The following is a 16,116-nucleotide window of genomic DNA, read 5'->3' on the forward strand; positions in this document are numbered from 1 at the left end:
CACACACACACACACACACACACACACACACACACACACACACACACACACACACACACACACACTAGGTAGAGCTGGGTGATACTTTAATATAATATTTTCATTAGTGAATAATCTGTTTAGCCTGAGGAGACGTCTTCTAATGTGTCATTTTGTCTGACCAATGATTTAACACCAAATATATTACGTTTATTATCCTGACAGACCAGCAAATATTCACATTTATTAAGAGAGTATTTATCTGTCGTTTGAGTAACCGATTAGCTCCAATATTGACACTGCCATGTGACACTATTTATATAGATGATCTATAAATGCTTGTACTGCAGTACATCTTCATTAATATTAGTAAAAAATTATTCACATTTTCTTGTTTTACAATTTTAAAATGTCATCACATTCTGGACAAAAATGTGAAAAAAATACTAATATTTAATTTGTTTATCAACCGTAGAGCTGGAATAATAATAATAATAATAATAATAATAATAATAAACTGATATTGTGCTCGGAGACTAAACATCATTGAGACTTTGGTTGAATGAGATTCAGTTACTTGGCCGAATTATATCCTTCTAGGCAGATGAAATTTCACAAGTATCAATAGTAAACCAACCATAGTGTACGTTAGCAACGTAATAATATGGAGTGATCTCATTCATATCACTCAGCTCTACCAATCCTGAAGAGTCAGGAGCTCAGACCTCCACCCAAACCATTAAAGCACAAGAACAACCATAACTGCATACCTGGTCAAACACACACACACACACACACACACACACACACACACACTTCAGACTGTACACACCACATGGCAGCCAGGCTGAAAATGTGGAGCCATGAATCTCGAGTAAATTAAATTTCAGAATATGTAATTGTGAGTTTCTTTACGGAATATATTTCCAGTTTCTCTTCATTCAGTTAATCAGTTCTTTTCTGCTTTCTCTTACATATTTTACGGTCATTGTATCGTCATATACGTCACTTTTTGATTGGTAACAAATTATAGAGCAAACCAAAATAAATCACTAGTTTCCTGACACAATTCACTTTTGTAGCTTCTGTGACCGATGAAGATTTCAATGCAAGACGACTTCCAGTCAATCAACCCACTCTTCAGAAAACACGTTGGGCGTTCAATGTGGTGTGTCGGGCCCTTGCGCTGCCACGGCTGGCTCGTTAAATGTCATGCTATTAATAGTGCCAACAACCCACAGAGGTTAAAAACACAGCATGAAGACAAAGAGATGATGAGTGACCCGTTCCCCGCTCAGCACCGAGGCATGCCTGTGGTTATGCAGAGAGGCAGAGAACAGATGAGCCAACACAACGGCAAACAGATTAGCAGCAGGTGAACACGTGCAAGAGGAAGAGGAAGAGGGGAAGCCAAACACATGCATTTGAACACCTATAGACTCGAAGGAAAAAACACAAAGACAGGAAATACAAGATAGGGAAAAACAGGATGAAATGACTGGTGATTGGTGCAATACAATCCAATTAAACATCAAAGAAACACATTTTGATTTTAAACATCAGCCTGTTACATTTACGAAGTCTCAACCCAAAGGAGAACAAGTGGACAGCGGTTTGTATTATAATAGATGTACAAAAACAACGGTGCTTTTCAAAATAAAAGTCTCCTGTAGGTGTAGACTTCACTATTAGGAATGGAAGTGAAGACGAAGGGAGACTGAAAACACCATAGACAATCAGTCAAGCACTCTTTGATAAGGCTGGTGCCATGAAGACAATTAAGAATTTTAATACTTTTATGTGATTCAAAATAAATCGGATATCAAACATGCAGACATCGATGACGTTTTCAGCACAAACTAAAGAGAACGGCTGGTTTCTCTCATTCTCTGAGCAAATAATGTGTCCGTTAGTCAAGATTTAAAGTTTGCATATCCACTGCAGGACAGGAAGGAGCGAACAACTCTTAAAAAAAGTGCTCATAGCTCAAACTTAATTGTCAAAATTCACACCCTAATTTTTTTTGACGTACTTTTTTTTAATTTTCAAATGCTTCATAACAGTCATAATAACATAATTTACAAATATAAATATACTCAGAACTATCCAGAGATATCTACTTCTATTTATTCCTCTGAATGAAGTAAAAATGTTTTTTAAGTTTACAACACATTTGTGTTTTGTATGTGGGGTTAGTATTAGCAGTTAATTTGCACTGCACAAGTAAATAACACCATGCACGACCCACACACACAGTCACCTCCCTGGCTAGCAGGCTGCATGTTAGCGCGGTCACACCTCGCTGTGTCACAGCGTACAGAGAGCAGGGGGGCTGGCTGGAGCTGCGGCAGAGACCAAAACACCTCACGTGACCCACGGGACTTATGCACACGACAAAAAAAAAAAAAAAAAAAAAGAACGACTGAAATCTGAGCTCACTTTTCATTTTGCTGTAAAGCATTTCGTATCTATCGAGGGTTCCTCCCAAAAATGACGCTCAGAGAAGCAGCGAGAGCTACAACGTCGTGTTGATCAGTGAACCTTCTCACTGTGTCGACAGTGATTGGCTGTTCATCAATATACAGGAGCACAAAGAACATATCGTACTAAATGATATTTAAGTTAAAAGAAATTTTAAATACCTTGTGTCAAGTGCGACACCTAGTGGTGAACTTTGGTACACTGATCCAGTCCGGTGGTTGGGTAATATCAAACCAGTGTGATCATTTTTTTCCCTACCCCAAAAATAACTCTGTTGCTAAAAACACAACAGTTCTTACAGTAGGACTGACTCTTGACTTTACTCAGCCAGGTAGGAGTTACCGTGGATAGATTATAGATATATAAAAGAACTGAGTTTATACCAAATATCACCGTCAACAAGCATCACCTTGCTGAGGTACAGCTGAACAAATGAGAGAAACCCTACGAATGATGGCTATGTGGCAACACAGCGAAGCAAAAGGAGAATTTCTCCAAAAGCAATCACATTAGTATTATAATTATTCACAAATGGAAATCCGTACTATTTATCCTGAACAACAGGATATCGCTACCGTCGCGTTCATTCACATTTTATTGTCCCTTGTGTCCTGAAGTGGATATGCAGTGTAACCCTGACCACAGGAGAGCACTGAAGGAGAGAGGAGCTGTCACCATCACCGGTGTTGGAGAGCTTGGGTAAAAAGGAGGAGGAATGAGTCTATGTTAAAACACTAGAGCTTATTCTACATATGAACCTGTTGAACATGACCCTGCGGAGTTGGGCCTTAATACTGCGCAGCAGCTCCAACTTGAGGAGGTTCTGACACAGGCAATATGTGCACCTGTTGGAGGCGCACATGCAGCGGAGACGGGCGTGGCTGCGGAAAGACACACAAAAATGCGTGTTTTCACCAGCACAGAAAGACAACATGAACCAAACAACACACAGAGAGGAGAGGGAGGAAGAGGAGGCCAGATCCACACTCATATTACATCTCTGAGCTGAAACCTGCACTGCTGCCATTTACCTTCACTTCCTCGTCTCAGAGACAAATTAAACTAAATCATTGACACAGAAATATCTATAATGATGAACTGTCAAAGTCTAAACCTAAAGGTGAGTAAACAAGGAGAGGAAAACCACAAAGGGAGGCATCAGTCACAAAACAACTAAATCAATTCTTAAGGGTAAAGACGTCGTCAGCTGTTTTGTTTTGGAAGCCGAGTGGTTTGATGAATTTCTTTTGAAGATTAAAAGAAGTCTTCACTGCAAACTGTGACTATTAGTTTGATCTTTGTGAAACTGGCTCTTTATCGTCATATGAATTATTTCATAAAGGTTGGTATGATGTATGTGTATCATGAATGTCTGTAGTCCTGGTCATTAATAATGCTAAATGTGTAAATTATTTTCTACAAGAAGTGATGCGTACCTAAATTTTATATTAAAAGAGCGCCTCAGGATTGATGTCCTGTGCTGGGTTGACAGCTTAAAAGGAGCAGTGTGTAGGATTTAGTGACATCTAGTGGCGACTTCGCAGATTGCAACCAACTGAACGCCCCTCTGCTGACCCCTCCCCTTTCCAAGCGTGTCACAGAACTACGGTGGCCTTCAGGTAACGCAAAAACGTGAAGTGTGTTTGGTTTGTCCATTCTGGGCTACTGCATAAAACATGGCGCTGCAACATGGTGGACCTCGTGAAGAGGACTCGCTCCCAAATACATACACTACAATTATACACTATGGAAAACATATAGTGGCTTTAAAGTGGATTAGACGCACACACAGGTCCGGGTGTGCATGGTGGATAAGGTTCACTCACAGAGGTGTGAAGGGTTAACTACAGGAGACCACAAAGAAGTTCAATACTCACGGGTACATGGCCATGGTGGTGAGTCTTGTGTAGATGTCTTTGCTGGGTGCGTCGGTCATGCTGCATGTGAACGGCTGGGGTGGGTGGAGCTTGTGTTTGCGGCAGAACTCGTGCGGTGAGAGACTGTAGTGCTGCCCTACTTCATGCAGGTCAGACTTGGCGGCGATCACCATGCATGGCGTCTTGCTATCGATGAAGTATTGCTGCCAAACACAACCGACGAATGTTAGACCGTATGTAGCAGGACCTTAAAGCCTCGGTGCCTCTGATGAGCATACATACCTTGTACACTTTGGCGCAGTATTCAAAAGAGCGTGGGTTGTTGATGTCGTACACCAGGCAGACCACATCACAGGCTAGGTCCGCCTCTGACAGGAAGTCAAAGTCTGGCATCACCTCATGGAGCTGGACGTGTGAGGACGAGACAGAGCGGGAGAGACGGAGTTAGAAGGAGGGATTAATATTTTGCAGTGTAAAACGCCCAGATGATGTAACAGTAAATGGTTCTTACCAGCAGGTACTTCTCCTGACCGTAAACATAGGTCGTGCTGATGGCGTAGAGGGACTTGTGGTCTTCTCTAATCCGCCTCTGTCCCTGTGGTGCACAACAAACGAGGTCAATAACCGACACTGATCAACACTATTTACATGTTTAGAAGATGTTCCCCTTCGACCCCGGTTTGTTTGCTCCAACTCCAGAAGTTGACTAAATTACAAGCAGCTTAACAAAGTGCTCACATCGACATTGCATTTTGTTTGTTTTACTTTGGGCCGTCCTGCTACAATCAAAACGGAGGGTTTTACGGCCATGATCTCCACTGACCTCCAGGTTCTTGCCCAGGAAAGCTTGGAGGAAGCCGCTCTTCCCGCTGCCTCGGTCGCCCAGGACGTTGCAGCGGAAGACGCTGCGCTGGGTCTGTTTCTTCTGCAGGTCGATGCGCTTGTTACGCGTCACTGGAAAAAAACAGGGAATGCATGTTTTTCACAAGCAAGAATAAACCTGATCAACGGCCACGTGCCGTAAAATCCATGCATTTCTTTTGTATTAAACTTTTAACGAAAAGAAAAACTTAAATAGAAAATAGAGTTGAATATAATTAGGACCTCTTACCTGTGATGGCAGCAGCTTGGGACTCCTGTTCATAGATGATAGAGTAGCCAAGATAACCCAAGTACTCCAAACTGCGCTGTACATCTAAATATGTTGTTAACCTACCACAGAAAAAAACATGATGAGTCAGCATGAGACTTTGGAAAAATGATCTGTGTTTTCCACATAATCATGCATGTCCTCCAGTATTGTGACTGTTTCCAGGTTGTGTCTGCAGTAGACGTGTGTGAGTGTGTGTGTGTGTATTAATAGATGTGTGCCACACTCACGTCCACTGGGAGAGGTATCCCTGGTATGTGATCCAGCCCTGTTCGTTAGTGCCGACCGTGTGGTTGACATCCGGACCCCAGGGCATGTAGGGAAACACTTTGAACAAGTCCTTCACCTCCTCAGGCGACAGCGCACAATCCCTGTCCTGGATCACAGCAGCAAGGGCAAATATGTTGACTCACAAATGGTACAATGCATTAAAAACAGAATTTCTTTTAACTCATTTTGCAGAAAAGTGGCACCATTTCCATTTCTAAATCTTCAACCACTCACTTTGTCGTGTTTGTCAAAGACACTCTGGAGGAAGAGGTAAGCGTTGTGGTTGAGCTCTGTGGTGCAGTCTGGGGTGATCTTTACCCTGTGACACAGGGACGGACAGAAACGATCAGTTAACAGAGAGCTCCGGAGCCTCGACTGAGGGACTCGGATTCTGCTTTCAATGGCGACAAAGATGGAAACAATCTGCCTGAAGCACTGCGAGTCACATCAGTCAACAACAACAATTCAGTCGAGAGGAGGAAATGATCTGCGATATCAAAATGAGGAACAACTCATCATAATAAACCCTCGTATCATCAACACTGTGAAATCATCAGAAAGTAAAAGCTACCTCTTTCCCGTCTCCACTGTACCTCGTACATAGCAATAAAAACACATAACCTTTCAGTCTGCACTTACATGGGGAACAGGTACTCCTGTGTGAGCTCCAGGTCATCGTCGTAGCCAAACCTCCGCAGCACCGTCCAGGTGGTCTCGTGTCGGCCTCGCTGTATGAACAGAGTGTGCAGGAACAGGAAGCCTACAACAAAGAGCCAATGAGAGGAGAGAGGACAGGGTCATTTTCATAAACTAAAAGGGATTAAAGAGATAAGCAGAGAAGAAAGAACGATAAGTAATGATGTGGAGGACAGAGGAGAGGAAACGGGAGGGTGTCTGACCTTTAAGTGAAAGTCCGTTGTCTGTGACTCCGTCCGTCATGTTCCTCCTGACCACATTCTTTACATCCTCTAAGGCCTGCGGCGCCAGCGGGGTGTTGAAACATGTTCTCTGTGGACAAACACAACAAGAGAGACATTGACGTGCACCTTAAGAATGTTTGTTTCAGGTTTCAGGTATGTTAACACCTGCCAAGTGACTAAATCTTATGTAGTCGTGAAAACATTACCTGGAAGAAGTTGAGCTCGTTGTCATTAAGGATGCCGTCGTTGTCCAGGTCAGACACTTTGAAGATTCTAGTTAAAGACTTTATGCAAGAAGGCTTCAACTGTAACACAGAGGAAACATTATCACTGAGGCGGTTGCATGAACAACATTAAGCTTTACTTTAGGGATGCAACAATCATACTTTTTCTCTCTGGATATGACTCCAAAACCAAATCTGATACCTGTGCTCTCTTTCCCCCCCCCCAAATATAATATCTGTATCCCTCATGGAGTGGAGTTTATTCTGATGTAAAGGTAGTGTGAGACCAGGGGTTTCTGTGAGTTGGGTAGCAGGCTCATATTATAAGGTTTACATTAAAATGGCATGACAAAGACACTATTTAAAAACATATCGGATCGGTGCATCGTGACTTCAACAGTGACCATTTTACACATCTGCAACGTCTACTGCACAGATCTCACCTCCTTCTCCTCCGGGCAGTACAGGGGTCCGGTCGGGTGGAGAACAGCCTTCTGGGCGTAGTAGAAGAGCTCAGAGATGTTCTTCAGGTTTTTGGCAGAGCACTGAGGAAAGAAAATAAAGCACATGTGAGTGTGTGTGTGTGTGAGTGTGTGTGTGAAAACTTATTTACACCGTGGTTGTATATTGTATGCGTTTGATGCACGTATTTCTTATATTTCTCATTCCTTATTTCTATTATTCACTTATATTCTCGACATATATTTGAATACTTCTTTTGTCGCTGATGAAGAGAGACAGAGATGAAAGTAACTCAGAGAAGCAGGACACAACCTGGTGGAACAGTGAGCCAGCAGTAAAACATTGGTCCACATGTCACGTGTCCAGCTCTCACATCCTCTTTCTAACCTTGTAACTAATCCAGCCGAGGACGACACGACTGAGCCGTCTCGTGTGACGAGAGGGAAAATTTGAAAACAGTAACGCAGCGAGCGGCTTCCTCCGTGACAGCCAGGCCTCTCGACACACTCACAGTTCATCAGTCAGCAGGCCGTGGCCTCGGAGCATAAATCTATTAATGACTCAGAGTAGAAGTGCAGTCAGGAGCTGGAGAGCAGCCAGCCACTGCTCGTATTAGATTTCATATTTCATGCTCTCGAGTGCTTCACCAAAGTACTTTCTTTGACATGTAACGGAGTGGAACCTCCAAACAGCCCTGTCTAAATGGATCCAACAGGTTTCTATAGGCATGTTTGTATTGATCTCTCACCTCTACGCAGGTCTCGATGTCCTGGTATTGATTCATGATTGGCAGGATGGTCTCCATGCTGCTGTGTTCCACCAGGTCAGACTTGTTCCCAACCAGGATCAATGGTACCCTGAAGAAAAAAAAGCCTGTTCATCACTGCATTATAGAGCTACAGCGGTCAGTCACTTCACCAGTTAGCTGAGCGACAGAAAAATAATAGGCAGCTATATTTTGATAATAGATTCATCGTTTTAGCAATATTTTAGACAAAAATGACAAGAACCCTCTAGTTGCAGGATCTTCAGAGTGATTTGCTGTTTTTTTTCAGGTTTTAAACTGAATATCTTTACGTTTTGGACTGTTGGTTGAACAAAACAAGACATTTGATGATGAACGATTAGCTTTTATCAGCTTGATGACATCTTATCAACAAATATATATTCATTCATGTAGTTTACAATAACTAGCAATGGCAAAAACAGGATTAATTGTTCTATATGTCACATAGTTTGGCATGAAGTTCAGTCAGCGTCAGTTTAACAATGTAACGGCCTCTTTTGAATGATCTTAAACGCATCTCTAGCCATCTCTGGTATCAACCTTGCAGATGCAGCACCATCTAGCTGACGTGACCCACAGTAAGCACACATCGATCAAAATGACATGAACACACACCTGCTATCCTTGTCCGTTCTGTCATTGATGAGTGGAATCCAGTGGCTTGTCACCTAGTGGAGTAAAGCACAAATTCAAACACCGGAGCCGCACAAACGTTCATCAAAAACACAAATTAATTTCCTCAGATAAAGATGACGACGTACTGCAGTTATGTATTTGATTAACTGTCTGAGCGCAGAGAGAAACCATGCTCACCTTTTCAATGGACTTCTTGTTGTTGACCGAGTAAACTATGCAGATAACGTTTGCCTGTCAAGACAAATACCAATATTAATACATGAGCTACAGACACGACAAGCACAGATGAGTGAGAATTAAGGGAAACCAACCTTTGATATTTCTTGGTACAGCTGCTCGTCTGACTGTTCGGCCTCTAAAATGTGTCAAAAAGGCACATCAGTACAGTCCAAATTCAATTTGATTAAAACCATCCTCTGATTAAAAGGTATATAAGTGGTGTTAGCATTAGCAATCGTATCTAAACATGATTCAAATTGAATTGTGTTTCTGTTTCCAACAATAAAACAGGTCTGAAGAATTTAGGTTGAAATGTTTTTGAATACAAATGGTTCCAATCGGCAGCTAAGAGCACAAATCGTAGTAAGTGTATGTTTAATGTGTGTGTGTGTTTAGTAGAGGGAGGGCGTACCCGAGTAGTCCACTATGTGTGTGGGTACCCTCTCTGGGGTGACATCGGCTGGGATGGTGATCTCCTCAGCTCGACGAGGAACCTGGAAGACAGAGGACAATGATCGAAACATCTGACAAGCAAGCCTCAAGAAATATTACATAAAGTCCTGTATTTTCATATTTTTACTCTGTAGATTCTAATTTCAGACAAATCTAAAAATGTATCAGCTGCCGGGATGATTTCCAGCGTATCCATCATCTGATTGCCCGTTGATACGTACCTCATCGGGAAACTCCTCGCTGACCAGAGACATTATCAGCGAAGTCTTCCCCACCTTGGCTGTACGGGCAAAAAAAAAGATTTTATTACAATCTGACATCACACACGTCTTTCACTGACACTGGGTCATTGACATGTGACCTCGCTACAATTTCTATTGAATGGTCTGGGTAATACCTTAAGTGACCGGGCACAGATAAGAGCAGCTCAAGAGAGTTAACGGAAGCTAAAGTGAGTTAACGGAAGCTAAAGAGAGTTAAGAGCTGAGTTTTGGCTGTAACTCTCTCAGGAACAGTCAGTACCAACTCCCCTAATGTGGCAGCGTAGGCCAACCTGCACAGCCATGAGTGAAATATATAAATAGTACTGACAACACATATGCATGCTTCAAAGAGAGCAAACAGACCAGGTGAAACAGGTTAATTCTGCCCTCACTCCAGGGTCCTGGGAAAGTCAAGATATTGTAATTACATAATATTTACCCATAATTCTGTGTTAATATGCAGCGCATCTCTGTGCCAACTATAGCTGGAACAATTAGTTGATTAACAGGACATTTATCAGCAACTTTATGATCTATAATCTTATTTTTTCCTGGTCTTTTTTCTGTTACAGAGTTCATATCAGGTATTCAGGTACAGTCTAACCAAGGTTTGCAGTAAACACCACCTTCACAATGCTTTTCATATGTGGACATGCACACATGGGGCAGCTGCCATGTCGTACTATTCAAACTACAGTTTTCTGGCAGCCTCTTCCTAATATCATGTCTCGTTATGATTAAGCAATGTGTTGAGTATCAACACATGGAAACAGTCGCTAGGTGCATCTGCTAACTGTAGCTTCTAGCTCCACCATTAGCATGTTAGCTAGCTAATGAAGCATTCAACGGCTTCGGGATTTAAAGACACCTGCTACTTACGTTCCCCTACAAGTAGTATCCTCACGTCCTTCCTCATGTTTTTAGCTTTTTTAAAGACAGTCTTTATTGTTTCATGTAGTCCTTAGACAGCCGTACTCCTCCTCCAGCAGGTCACCTAACCTCAGGCCTGCGCACTGAAGTGCTGCCGCTGTCAAACCCCTCCGCGCCTTTGTAGGACAAAACGGACGGACAGTTTTAGGAGCTCCTCCGAGTTCACCACGCGCTTCTTCTCAACTTGTGACCAATCAGCTGAGGAGTAATGTCATTTAAACAGTAGCGTGAAGCACATGTCTCTGTAATTGCATGTTAATCACACTCTTTTCGGCGCTTGCATAGCATTTCGCAGTAGACGTTTCATGGGCAAAACCCGACCTCCAACACACCGGCAACTACAGCGAGTCATACAGGACAAACTTCAACTAGACTTTTAAAAACGCGTTATGCTGCTCTCTGGCGCCAAAGAGAAGGATTTATATTGAGTATATTCTTATTACATATTTAGTCAAAATGCCGGGATATTCTTATCTGTGACATTAGTGAAGTGGAAATAACCTACAATAAAATAATTAATTAGTTAATAAATGACAATAGAAAAAACTTTATTTCTTTTGATGTTATTATCATTTGGGTTTTCAATTTATGGACAGCACCTTGTTTGTTTTGGAATATTTATAGTTTGTTTAATTTTACATTTTCTGTCTTTGCATGTCCGGTTAAAAGTTTGGCCATAACGAATCTGATTATTATACATTACAAACATACTATTCAAGATCAAAAAGAGGAACGCAAAATACTCAGAGGTGGTGAGATGACTACATTTTAAAATTTACATCCATCAGCTAAAGTCGCAATCTTATGTGGATTCACTGAGCAGCTCACAATTATGGTAATAATAATAATGAACACATGGTTGCACTAAAGCTAAAGGCCCTTTTGTAACATACTCATGGTTTCTCAAGTTCCATTTGCAATAAAAGTGTTGCTTAAGTCATGTTTGCTAAAAAGACGAAACCATAAAAGATGGTATACCGTCTTTTATTACAATATATTCCATATATTATAATAGATAAAAATAGATAGTATATATTAACTAATCCACACATTTTATTTAGAAAAGGCTGTTTATTTTTCTGCATGATTTCATGAAACAAGTTCAAAATGTTAAATTAAATGCGTATTAATTGCGTAACTCAAAATGTAAAAAAGTAAGAAACATCATAAAAATAGCATGATATTTAACCAGCATAATCTTCTCTTACAATATAACAGTGTTGATCTTATATGTCTACGTTTGGTCATAAGAGTGGATTTTACACAATGACAGAGTATTTTCTGAAGTCTGAGATTGAGCATCAGTTCAGGTGTCAGTTAACGTGAGTGGATGAAAGTCTCAAATCCATACTGTGGCACAGAGTCTAGATGTATCACCACAACACAAAGATGAGAGTTCTGATAAGAGTGCTGTGACAGCAGATGTTCATCCGTTGTGCAGCAATAGTCTTCTCCCCATCATCCTGTTGGCACACCTCTCTGTTGTTCATCTTTTATACTTAATGTTGGCTTCAACTGGAATGAGAAACAAGGAGTATTATAGCGGTGGTCATACGGATGCATAATGCAACGGTTGAAAATAACAAACTTTCTCACAAATAAGTGAGTACAGGTGCTTTGTTTGGACTAACTTTGCGGAGAAAAATCTGAAGCCGGGAACCAAGATAACTGAGTAACACTGCTGTTTTCATTAGGCAAACTAGTAGCATGCGTGCAAATGTTAGTCTGCTCGTTGGTCTGTCCACCACTTTGGTCCAAACAGAAATATCTCAACAATTATTGGATGTATTGCCATACAGTTTCATACAGACATTCCTGGTCCCCAGAGGATGAATCCTACTATTTTGGTGTTACCCTGTCTGTTCCTATGCTATGTTAACATGCATCCATCCATCCTCTCACACTCCATTACAGACACAAAATGCAAAAAGTTTAAGCTTTCACATGACAGGAATGACTATTACGTCATGTGAATAATTTACATATCCGGGTCTCCTGTACATTGTTGAGGTGTTTGTTGACCAGCCTTGCTTACTGGTATAATCCTGCGGTGCCATGGGCCTGGAGAGGACCTGTCTGAGGGCGTCCAGCCACTCTCTCTGTTCCCTCTCCTCCTCGCACATGAAGAGAAACTGTCGCTGGGGCGTTTCGACGGTAACGCCACACTTCCACTTGTTTCCCCGGGCGTGCTTTGGGACGCACTCCTTCACAGAGTAACCCTTGCTCTCTGTGCCGATGAAAATGACCCCCAACTCCTCCGCATCCTACGTTCACAAGCATGAAAACACATTTCAAACATAATGGTGGTTACAGTGCTTGACAAACATCCACACAGCATCGAGAATAGAATGAGAAGTCCTCACCAGCTGGCCTTTGAAGTACAACAACTTCCTGTTTTGAGAGTCCAGAATAAACCACCTCCTTTTGAACGACTCCTTCTGCTGTTAAAAAAACACATTTAATGCCTCACATGACAAATGACAGTTAAATTGAAACATTTATATCCCCTAACTTCTTCTTTCACACCAATGTCTTCTTACCAAAATGTAAATCAAGGGTGTTTGAATATGTAAGAGGAACCGAAACACACAATCAATTGTACTTCTACTACTGTGACAAACAACTCTAACTCTGCTGGTAGCGGCACAAATAATAAAAAATTAAATCATATAAAAACTGTGTGAAAAAGATGTTTCACTTTTTCTTCTTTACTAACTTACCAATGGCCCCGTCTTTTCCATGTATCCCTCTTTGAGGTAGTTTCTTGTTATCTTCGGTACCAGCTGACAAAGAGGTGTAAAGGTACACGAGTGTTAGGCTCATAAACATAAAAGCAAAAAAAGAGGCAAGTTTCCGTTCTTACTGCTGTTGACTCTGCTGAAAGTGAACGTTTACACTCAATAAACTGCCATTTTTCTAAAAATATTTAGAGTGCATTTTAAAGTGCATCAACATTTTGTCTGTTTTTTTGGTTTTGAGAAGGTTTGATGCTCACTTCTTCGTCGCTTCCAGTCGGGTACGCTGTCTTCAGGTACGCATAGCGAGCGGCACGAATGGCGTTGAACCACGTCACTATTTCCTAGAGTAGAAGAAGAGACCCTGAGCTTCTCCACAGCCCTATAGTATGACAATCAGTATAAGACTTGCTGGTTAATGTTATTTATACTTTGGATGATCATGCAGTCCCACCTCAGGACTCTCGTGATAAACATAGAGGTTCCTGGTGTGATTGTCGTCTTGGTAGGTGATCTGCAGCCCGTGAGGATGACCAATCTTCTCTGGTTGAAAGGTGGTGTTTAGGTCCTTGATGGAGATTACAGCTTTTGGGCCTTTGGACTCCTGGATCACAACACATAGCACATCAGAGTTTGTAGAAAGGACGCAACAACTGGATACAATTAACATGCAGCTGCTTGTGCACTCATTTAAGCCATGATAGCAGCGTGGTTAGAGATGGCAATGTCGGTCGGTCAGTCCACCACTTTGGTCTCCACTGAAATTACTCAAAAACTATTCGATGGATTGCCATGAAATTCGGTGGAGACATTCATGGTCCCCAGAGGATGAAATGTAATAACTTCAGTGATCCCCTGACCTTCCCTCTAGTGCCACCAGCAGGTTTGTCCAATACTGGTTTATGATCTGATACTTGGTATTAGTAAATATTAGTGTGTTAGCACACAAAACCGAGTTGGAGAACATGGTAAACATTATACTTTCTAAAAAATAACCATTGTCATTGTGAGCATGTTTGCATGCTGACGTTAGCATTTATCTCAAAGCACCTATGTGCTTCGCAGTGTATTGCTTCTTGTATTTTTTATGCTTTTGCAACTAAATACCACACGGGCAGCACATCCCTGGAAAGATCCTCATGATCAGACTGGGATCAGCTCACGGCCACCTGGCAGACCTACAACGCGTAGTTCAATTGTGTCTGAGCTGCTAGGAACTCACATTTTCCTTGTTGTAGTAGGTCAGGGTGAATTCTCGCTCTGATAGTACAAACTTCCTCTTCAGAAACTGGGAGTTCTCTTTCCCCTTCTTCCACAGCAACCCCTCGTAGAAACCTGGTGTCAGATCCAGGAAAAATTAAATTGAGTCACCGCTCCGTTGCAACATTGTGCAAAGCGTGACAGTCTGGCCAGCTTTCACTTCCTGGCGGTTTTGTTATGCAAACAACAGGTTTTTCTTGCACAGTTCTGCATGTGTATGAGGAACCACATCAGCTTTATGCCAACAGACGATGATGATTGGTGTTCTACAGTAAGACACGTGTGTCAGAAAACAGTGAGAACATCACCTGTGGTGTATGAAATTGGTGGATACTTGGTTTCTCCTGTGAATTCCTTCCTTTCATATTTCGCTCGAATCCACTGGTCTCTTAAGACTCTGCGGTTCAAAGGCAAAAACGCAGAAACTCGTGAACATGAGCTGCAGTATCACCACAAGAACATGATCCATTAAGCTTTGATCGAGCAGCAGATATTCATCCATATTTCACTTCTACAGTCAGTGGTTGCACTTCTCTCTATTTATGGTGGCATTGCTCCGTCAGCACACATGTTTAGCACACAGGCGGTTTTCTAAAGAATGTCATCATTCTGGAAAGTTACTTACGCACAGTCATTTTCCTGGGGCCGATAGTAGTACACTGGAACAGCTTTCTCATACAGCGCTCTGGCGCTGGCATTGCCATTGGACTTCATGAACTTCCCAGATCCCAAAAAAAAGACACGTGTGAAGATTACACACAGACACAGACAGTTTGTCCCTCTGAACTGAATAACGTTATTATTACCATAGCAATGATAACAGAAGTGGGGACCATACCTCCACCAGTTCATCCTCCCAGAAGTCCAGCTTTATGGATTTGACCCGGCTGTACAGGCTGCGATGGATGCCGGAGCAGTTCAGACACACAAAAACACCCAGCTTGTAGGATGCCCACTCTGGATCTGGGGTGTGCAGAAGAAGTGGGACTTAGATTAAACACTTTGCAGTGCCAGAATGTCCTGATTGGGGGCCCCAAACACCCCCCTCTGCTCCTCTCACTCTATGGGCCATGTACACTGTATTCCTATGCTGGAAATGTACGTGTTCTGCGATAGGTCTCGTCTTTGAATAAATAAAAATCTATTTAGGGATAAACACAAGAGCACACTATAACTTTGAACCACTATTTTGAACACAAGGACCCTTTAGGCTTTTATTATACTAGTTGATGTTGTGCATTAAAGTGTGTATTCCTGTTCAAAAGTTTAGAAAATCTAACTACCACTGCAGAGAACTTGCAGCTTTCCCTGGTTGTTAAACCTGCCTGGCTTGTATTCACAAAAGTACAATCACATTCATCTCATCTGACTGATAAGCTTCATAACAGTGTCAACAATAACAAAACTGTTATGATAAAAATAGAATCCAAAAAGTCTGATTATTTGCAGGGTGTTGGCCACTTTCTGATT

The 16,116-nt window shown here is 41.9% G+C and overlaps 3 protein-coding genes across 7 annotated transcripts in view; all 3 read right to left on the bottom strand.

Annotated features, from left to right (window-relative positions):
- Positions 1 to 433: 433 nt before the first annotated feature.
- On the bottom strand, positions 434 to 10,980 carry rhot1a (ras homolog family member T1a). 3 transcript variants are annotated; one of them, XM_031872246.1, is made up of 21 exons: positions 10,601 to 10,980; positions 9,680 to 9,738; positions 9,418 to 9,499; positions 9,098 to 9,141; positions 8,964 to 9,017; positions 8,766 to 8,818; positions 8,112 to 8,220; positions 7,345 to 7,446; positions 6,884 to 6,982; positions 6,657 to 6,765; positions 6,397 to 6,517; positions 5,992 to 6,076; positions 5,718 to 5,863; positions 5,449 to 5,549; positions 5,161 to 5,291; positions 4,849 to 4,932; positions 4,620 to 4,742; positions 4,338 to 4,540; positions 3,219 to 3,341; positions 2,232 to 2,321; positions 438 to 1,411 (listed from the first exon to the last, which is right to left on the bottom strand). In XM_031872246.1, exons 1-21 carry the CDS (start codon positions 10,635 to 10,637, stop codon positions 1,345 to 1,347), a joined length of 2,022 nt encoding a protein of 673 aa, XP_031728106.1. In that variant the 5' UTR covers positions 10,638 to 10,980; the 3' UTR covers positions 438 to 1,344. The 3 variants fall into 3 exon arrangements, with proteins under 3 accessions (XP_031728104.1, XP_031728106.1, XP_031728105.1); XM_031872245.1 differs by lacking the exon at positions 2,232 to 2,321 and having other exon boundaries at positions 439 to 1,411; XM_031872244.1 differs by lacking the exon at positions 3,219 to 3,341 and having other exon boundaries at positions 434 to 2,321.
- Positions 10,981 to 11,731: 751 nt separating this feature from the next.
- adap2 (ArfGAP with dual PH domains 2) lies at positions 11,732 to 15,628 on the bottom strand. Of its 3 annotated transcripts, XM_031872200.1 has the most exons (10): positions 15,485 to 15,628; positions 15,272 to 15,363; positions 14,955 to 15,043; positions 14,609 to 14,721; positions 13,841 to 13,990; positions 13,647 to 13,730; positions 13,372 to 13,434; positions 13,015 to 13,092; positions 12,687 to 12,915; positions 11,732 to 12,166 (listed from the first exon to the last, which is right to left on the bottom strand). In XM_031872200.1, the coding sequence occupies exons 2-10, from the start codon at positions 15,358 to 15,360 to the stop codon at positions 12,138 to 12,140; spliced, it is 924 nt and encodes a 307-aa protein (XP_031728060.1). In that variant the 5' UTR covers positions 15,361 to 15,363; positions 15,485 to 15,628; the 3' UTR covers positions 11,732 to 12,137. The 3 variants fall into 3 exon arrangements, with proteins under 3 accessions (XP_031728060.1, XP_031728059.1, XP_031728058.1); XM_031872199.1 differs by having other exon boundaries at positions 11,732 to 12,915; XM_031872198.1 differs by having other exon boundaries at positions 11,732 to 12,915; positions 13,015 to 13,089; positions 15,485 to 15,568.
- The window catches only part of LOC116397016 (ATPase family AAA domain-containing protein 5-like), a 10,397-nt gene continuing 9,729 nt past the window's right edge, over positions 15,449 to 16,116 (bottom strand). The window contains exon 8 of the mRNA XM_031872108.1: positions 15,449 to 15,609. Coding sequence (XP_031727968.1) covers positions 15,449 to 15,609 — 161 coding nt within the window. The remainder of the gene's footprint in view (positions 15,610 to 16,116) is intronic.

This window comes from Anarrhichthys ocellatus, unplaced genomic scaffold (genome assembly GCF_004355925.1).
Source record: "Anarrhichthys ocellatus isolate YVR2014 unplaced genomic scaffold, GSC_Weel_1.0 scaffold62, whole genome shotgun sequence".
Classification (NCBI taxonomy): Eukaryota; Metazoa; Chordata; class Actinopteri; order Perciformes; family Anarhichadidae; genus Anarrhichthys; species Anarrhichthys ocellatus.

What these genes read in the sequence shown, in the direction of transcription:
- rhot1a (XM_031872246.1), bottom strand. Translation starts at nt 10,637, where the DNA reads ATGAGGAAGGACGTGAGGATACTACTTGTAGGGGAAC. An exon ending in ACATCGAGACCTGCGTAGAG is followed by an intron (nt 7,447 to 8,111) that starts GTGAGAGATCAA and finishes TTCTTTCCTCAG; the next exon opens with TGCTCTGCCAAAAACCTGAA. An exon ending in CGCAGGGTCATGTTCAACAG is followed by an intron (nt 2,322 to 3,218) that starts GTTCATATGTAG and finishes TCTCTGCCGCAG; the next exon opens with CTCCAGCCAGCCCCCCTGCT.
- adap2 (XM_031872199.1), bottom strand. Translation starts at nt 15,360, where the DNA reads ATGAAGTCCAATGGCAATGCCAGCGCCAGAGCGCTGTATGAGAAAGCT. An exon ending in ACCAATTTCATACACCACAG is followed by an intron (nt 14,722 to 14,954) that starts GTGATGTTCTCA and finishes ATCTGACACCAG; the next exon opens with GTTTCTACGAGGGGTTGCTG. An exon ending in CGACTGGAAGCGACGAAGAA is followed by an intron (nt 13,435 to 13,646) that starts GTGAGCATCAAA and finishes CCTCTTTGTCAG; the next exon opens with CTGGTACCGAAGATAACAAG.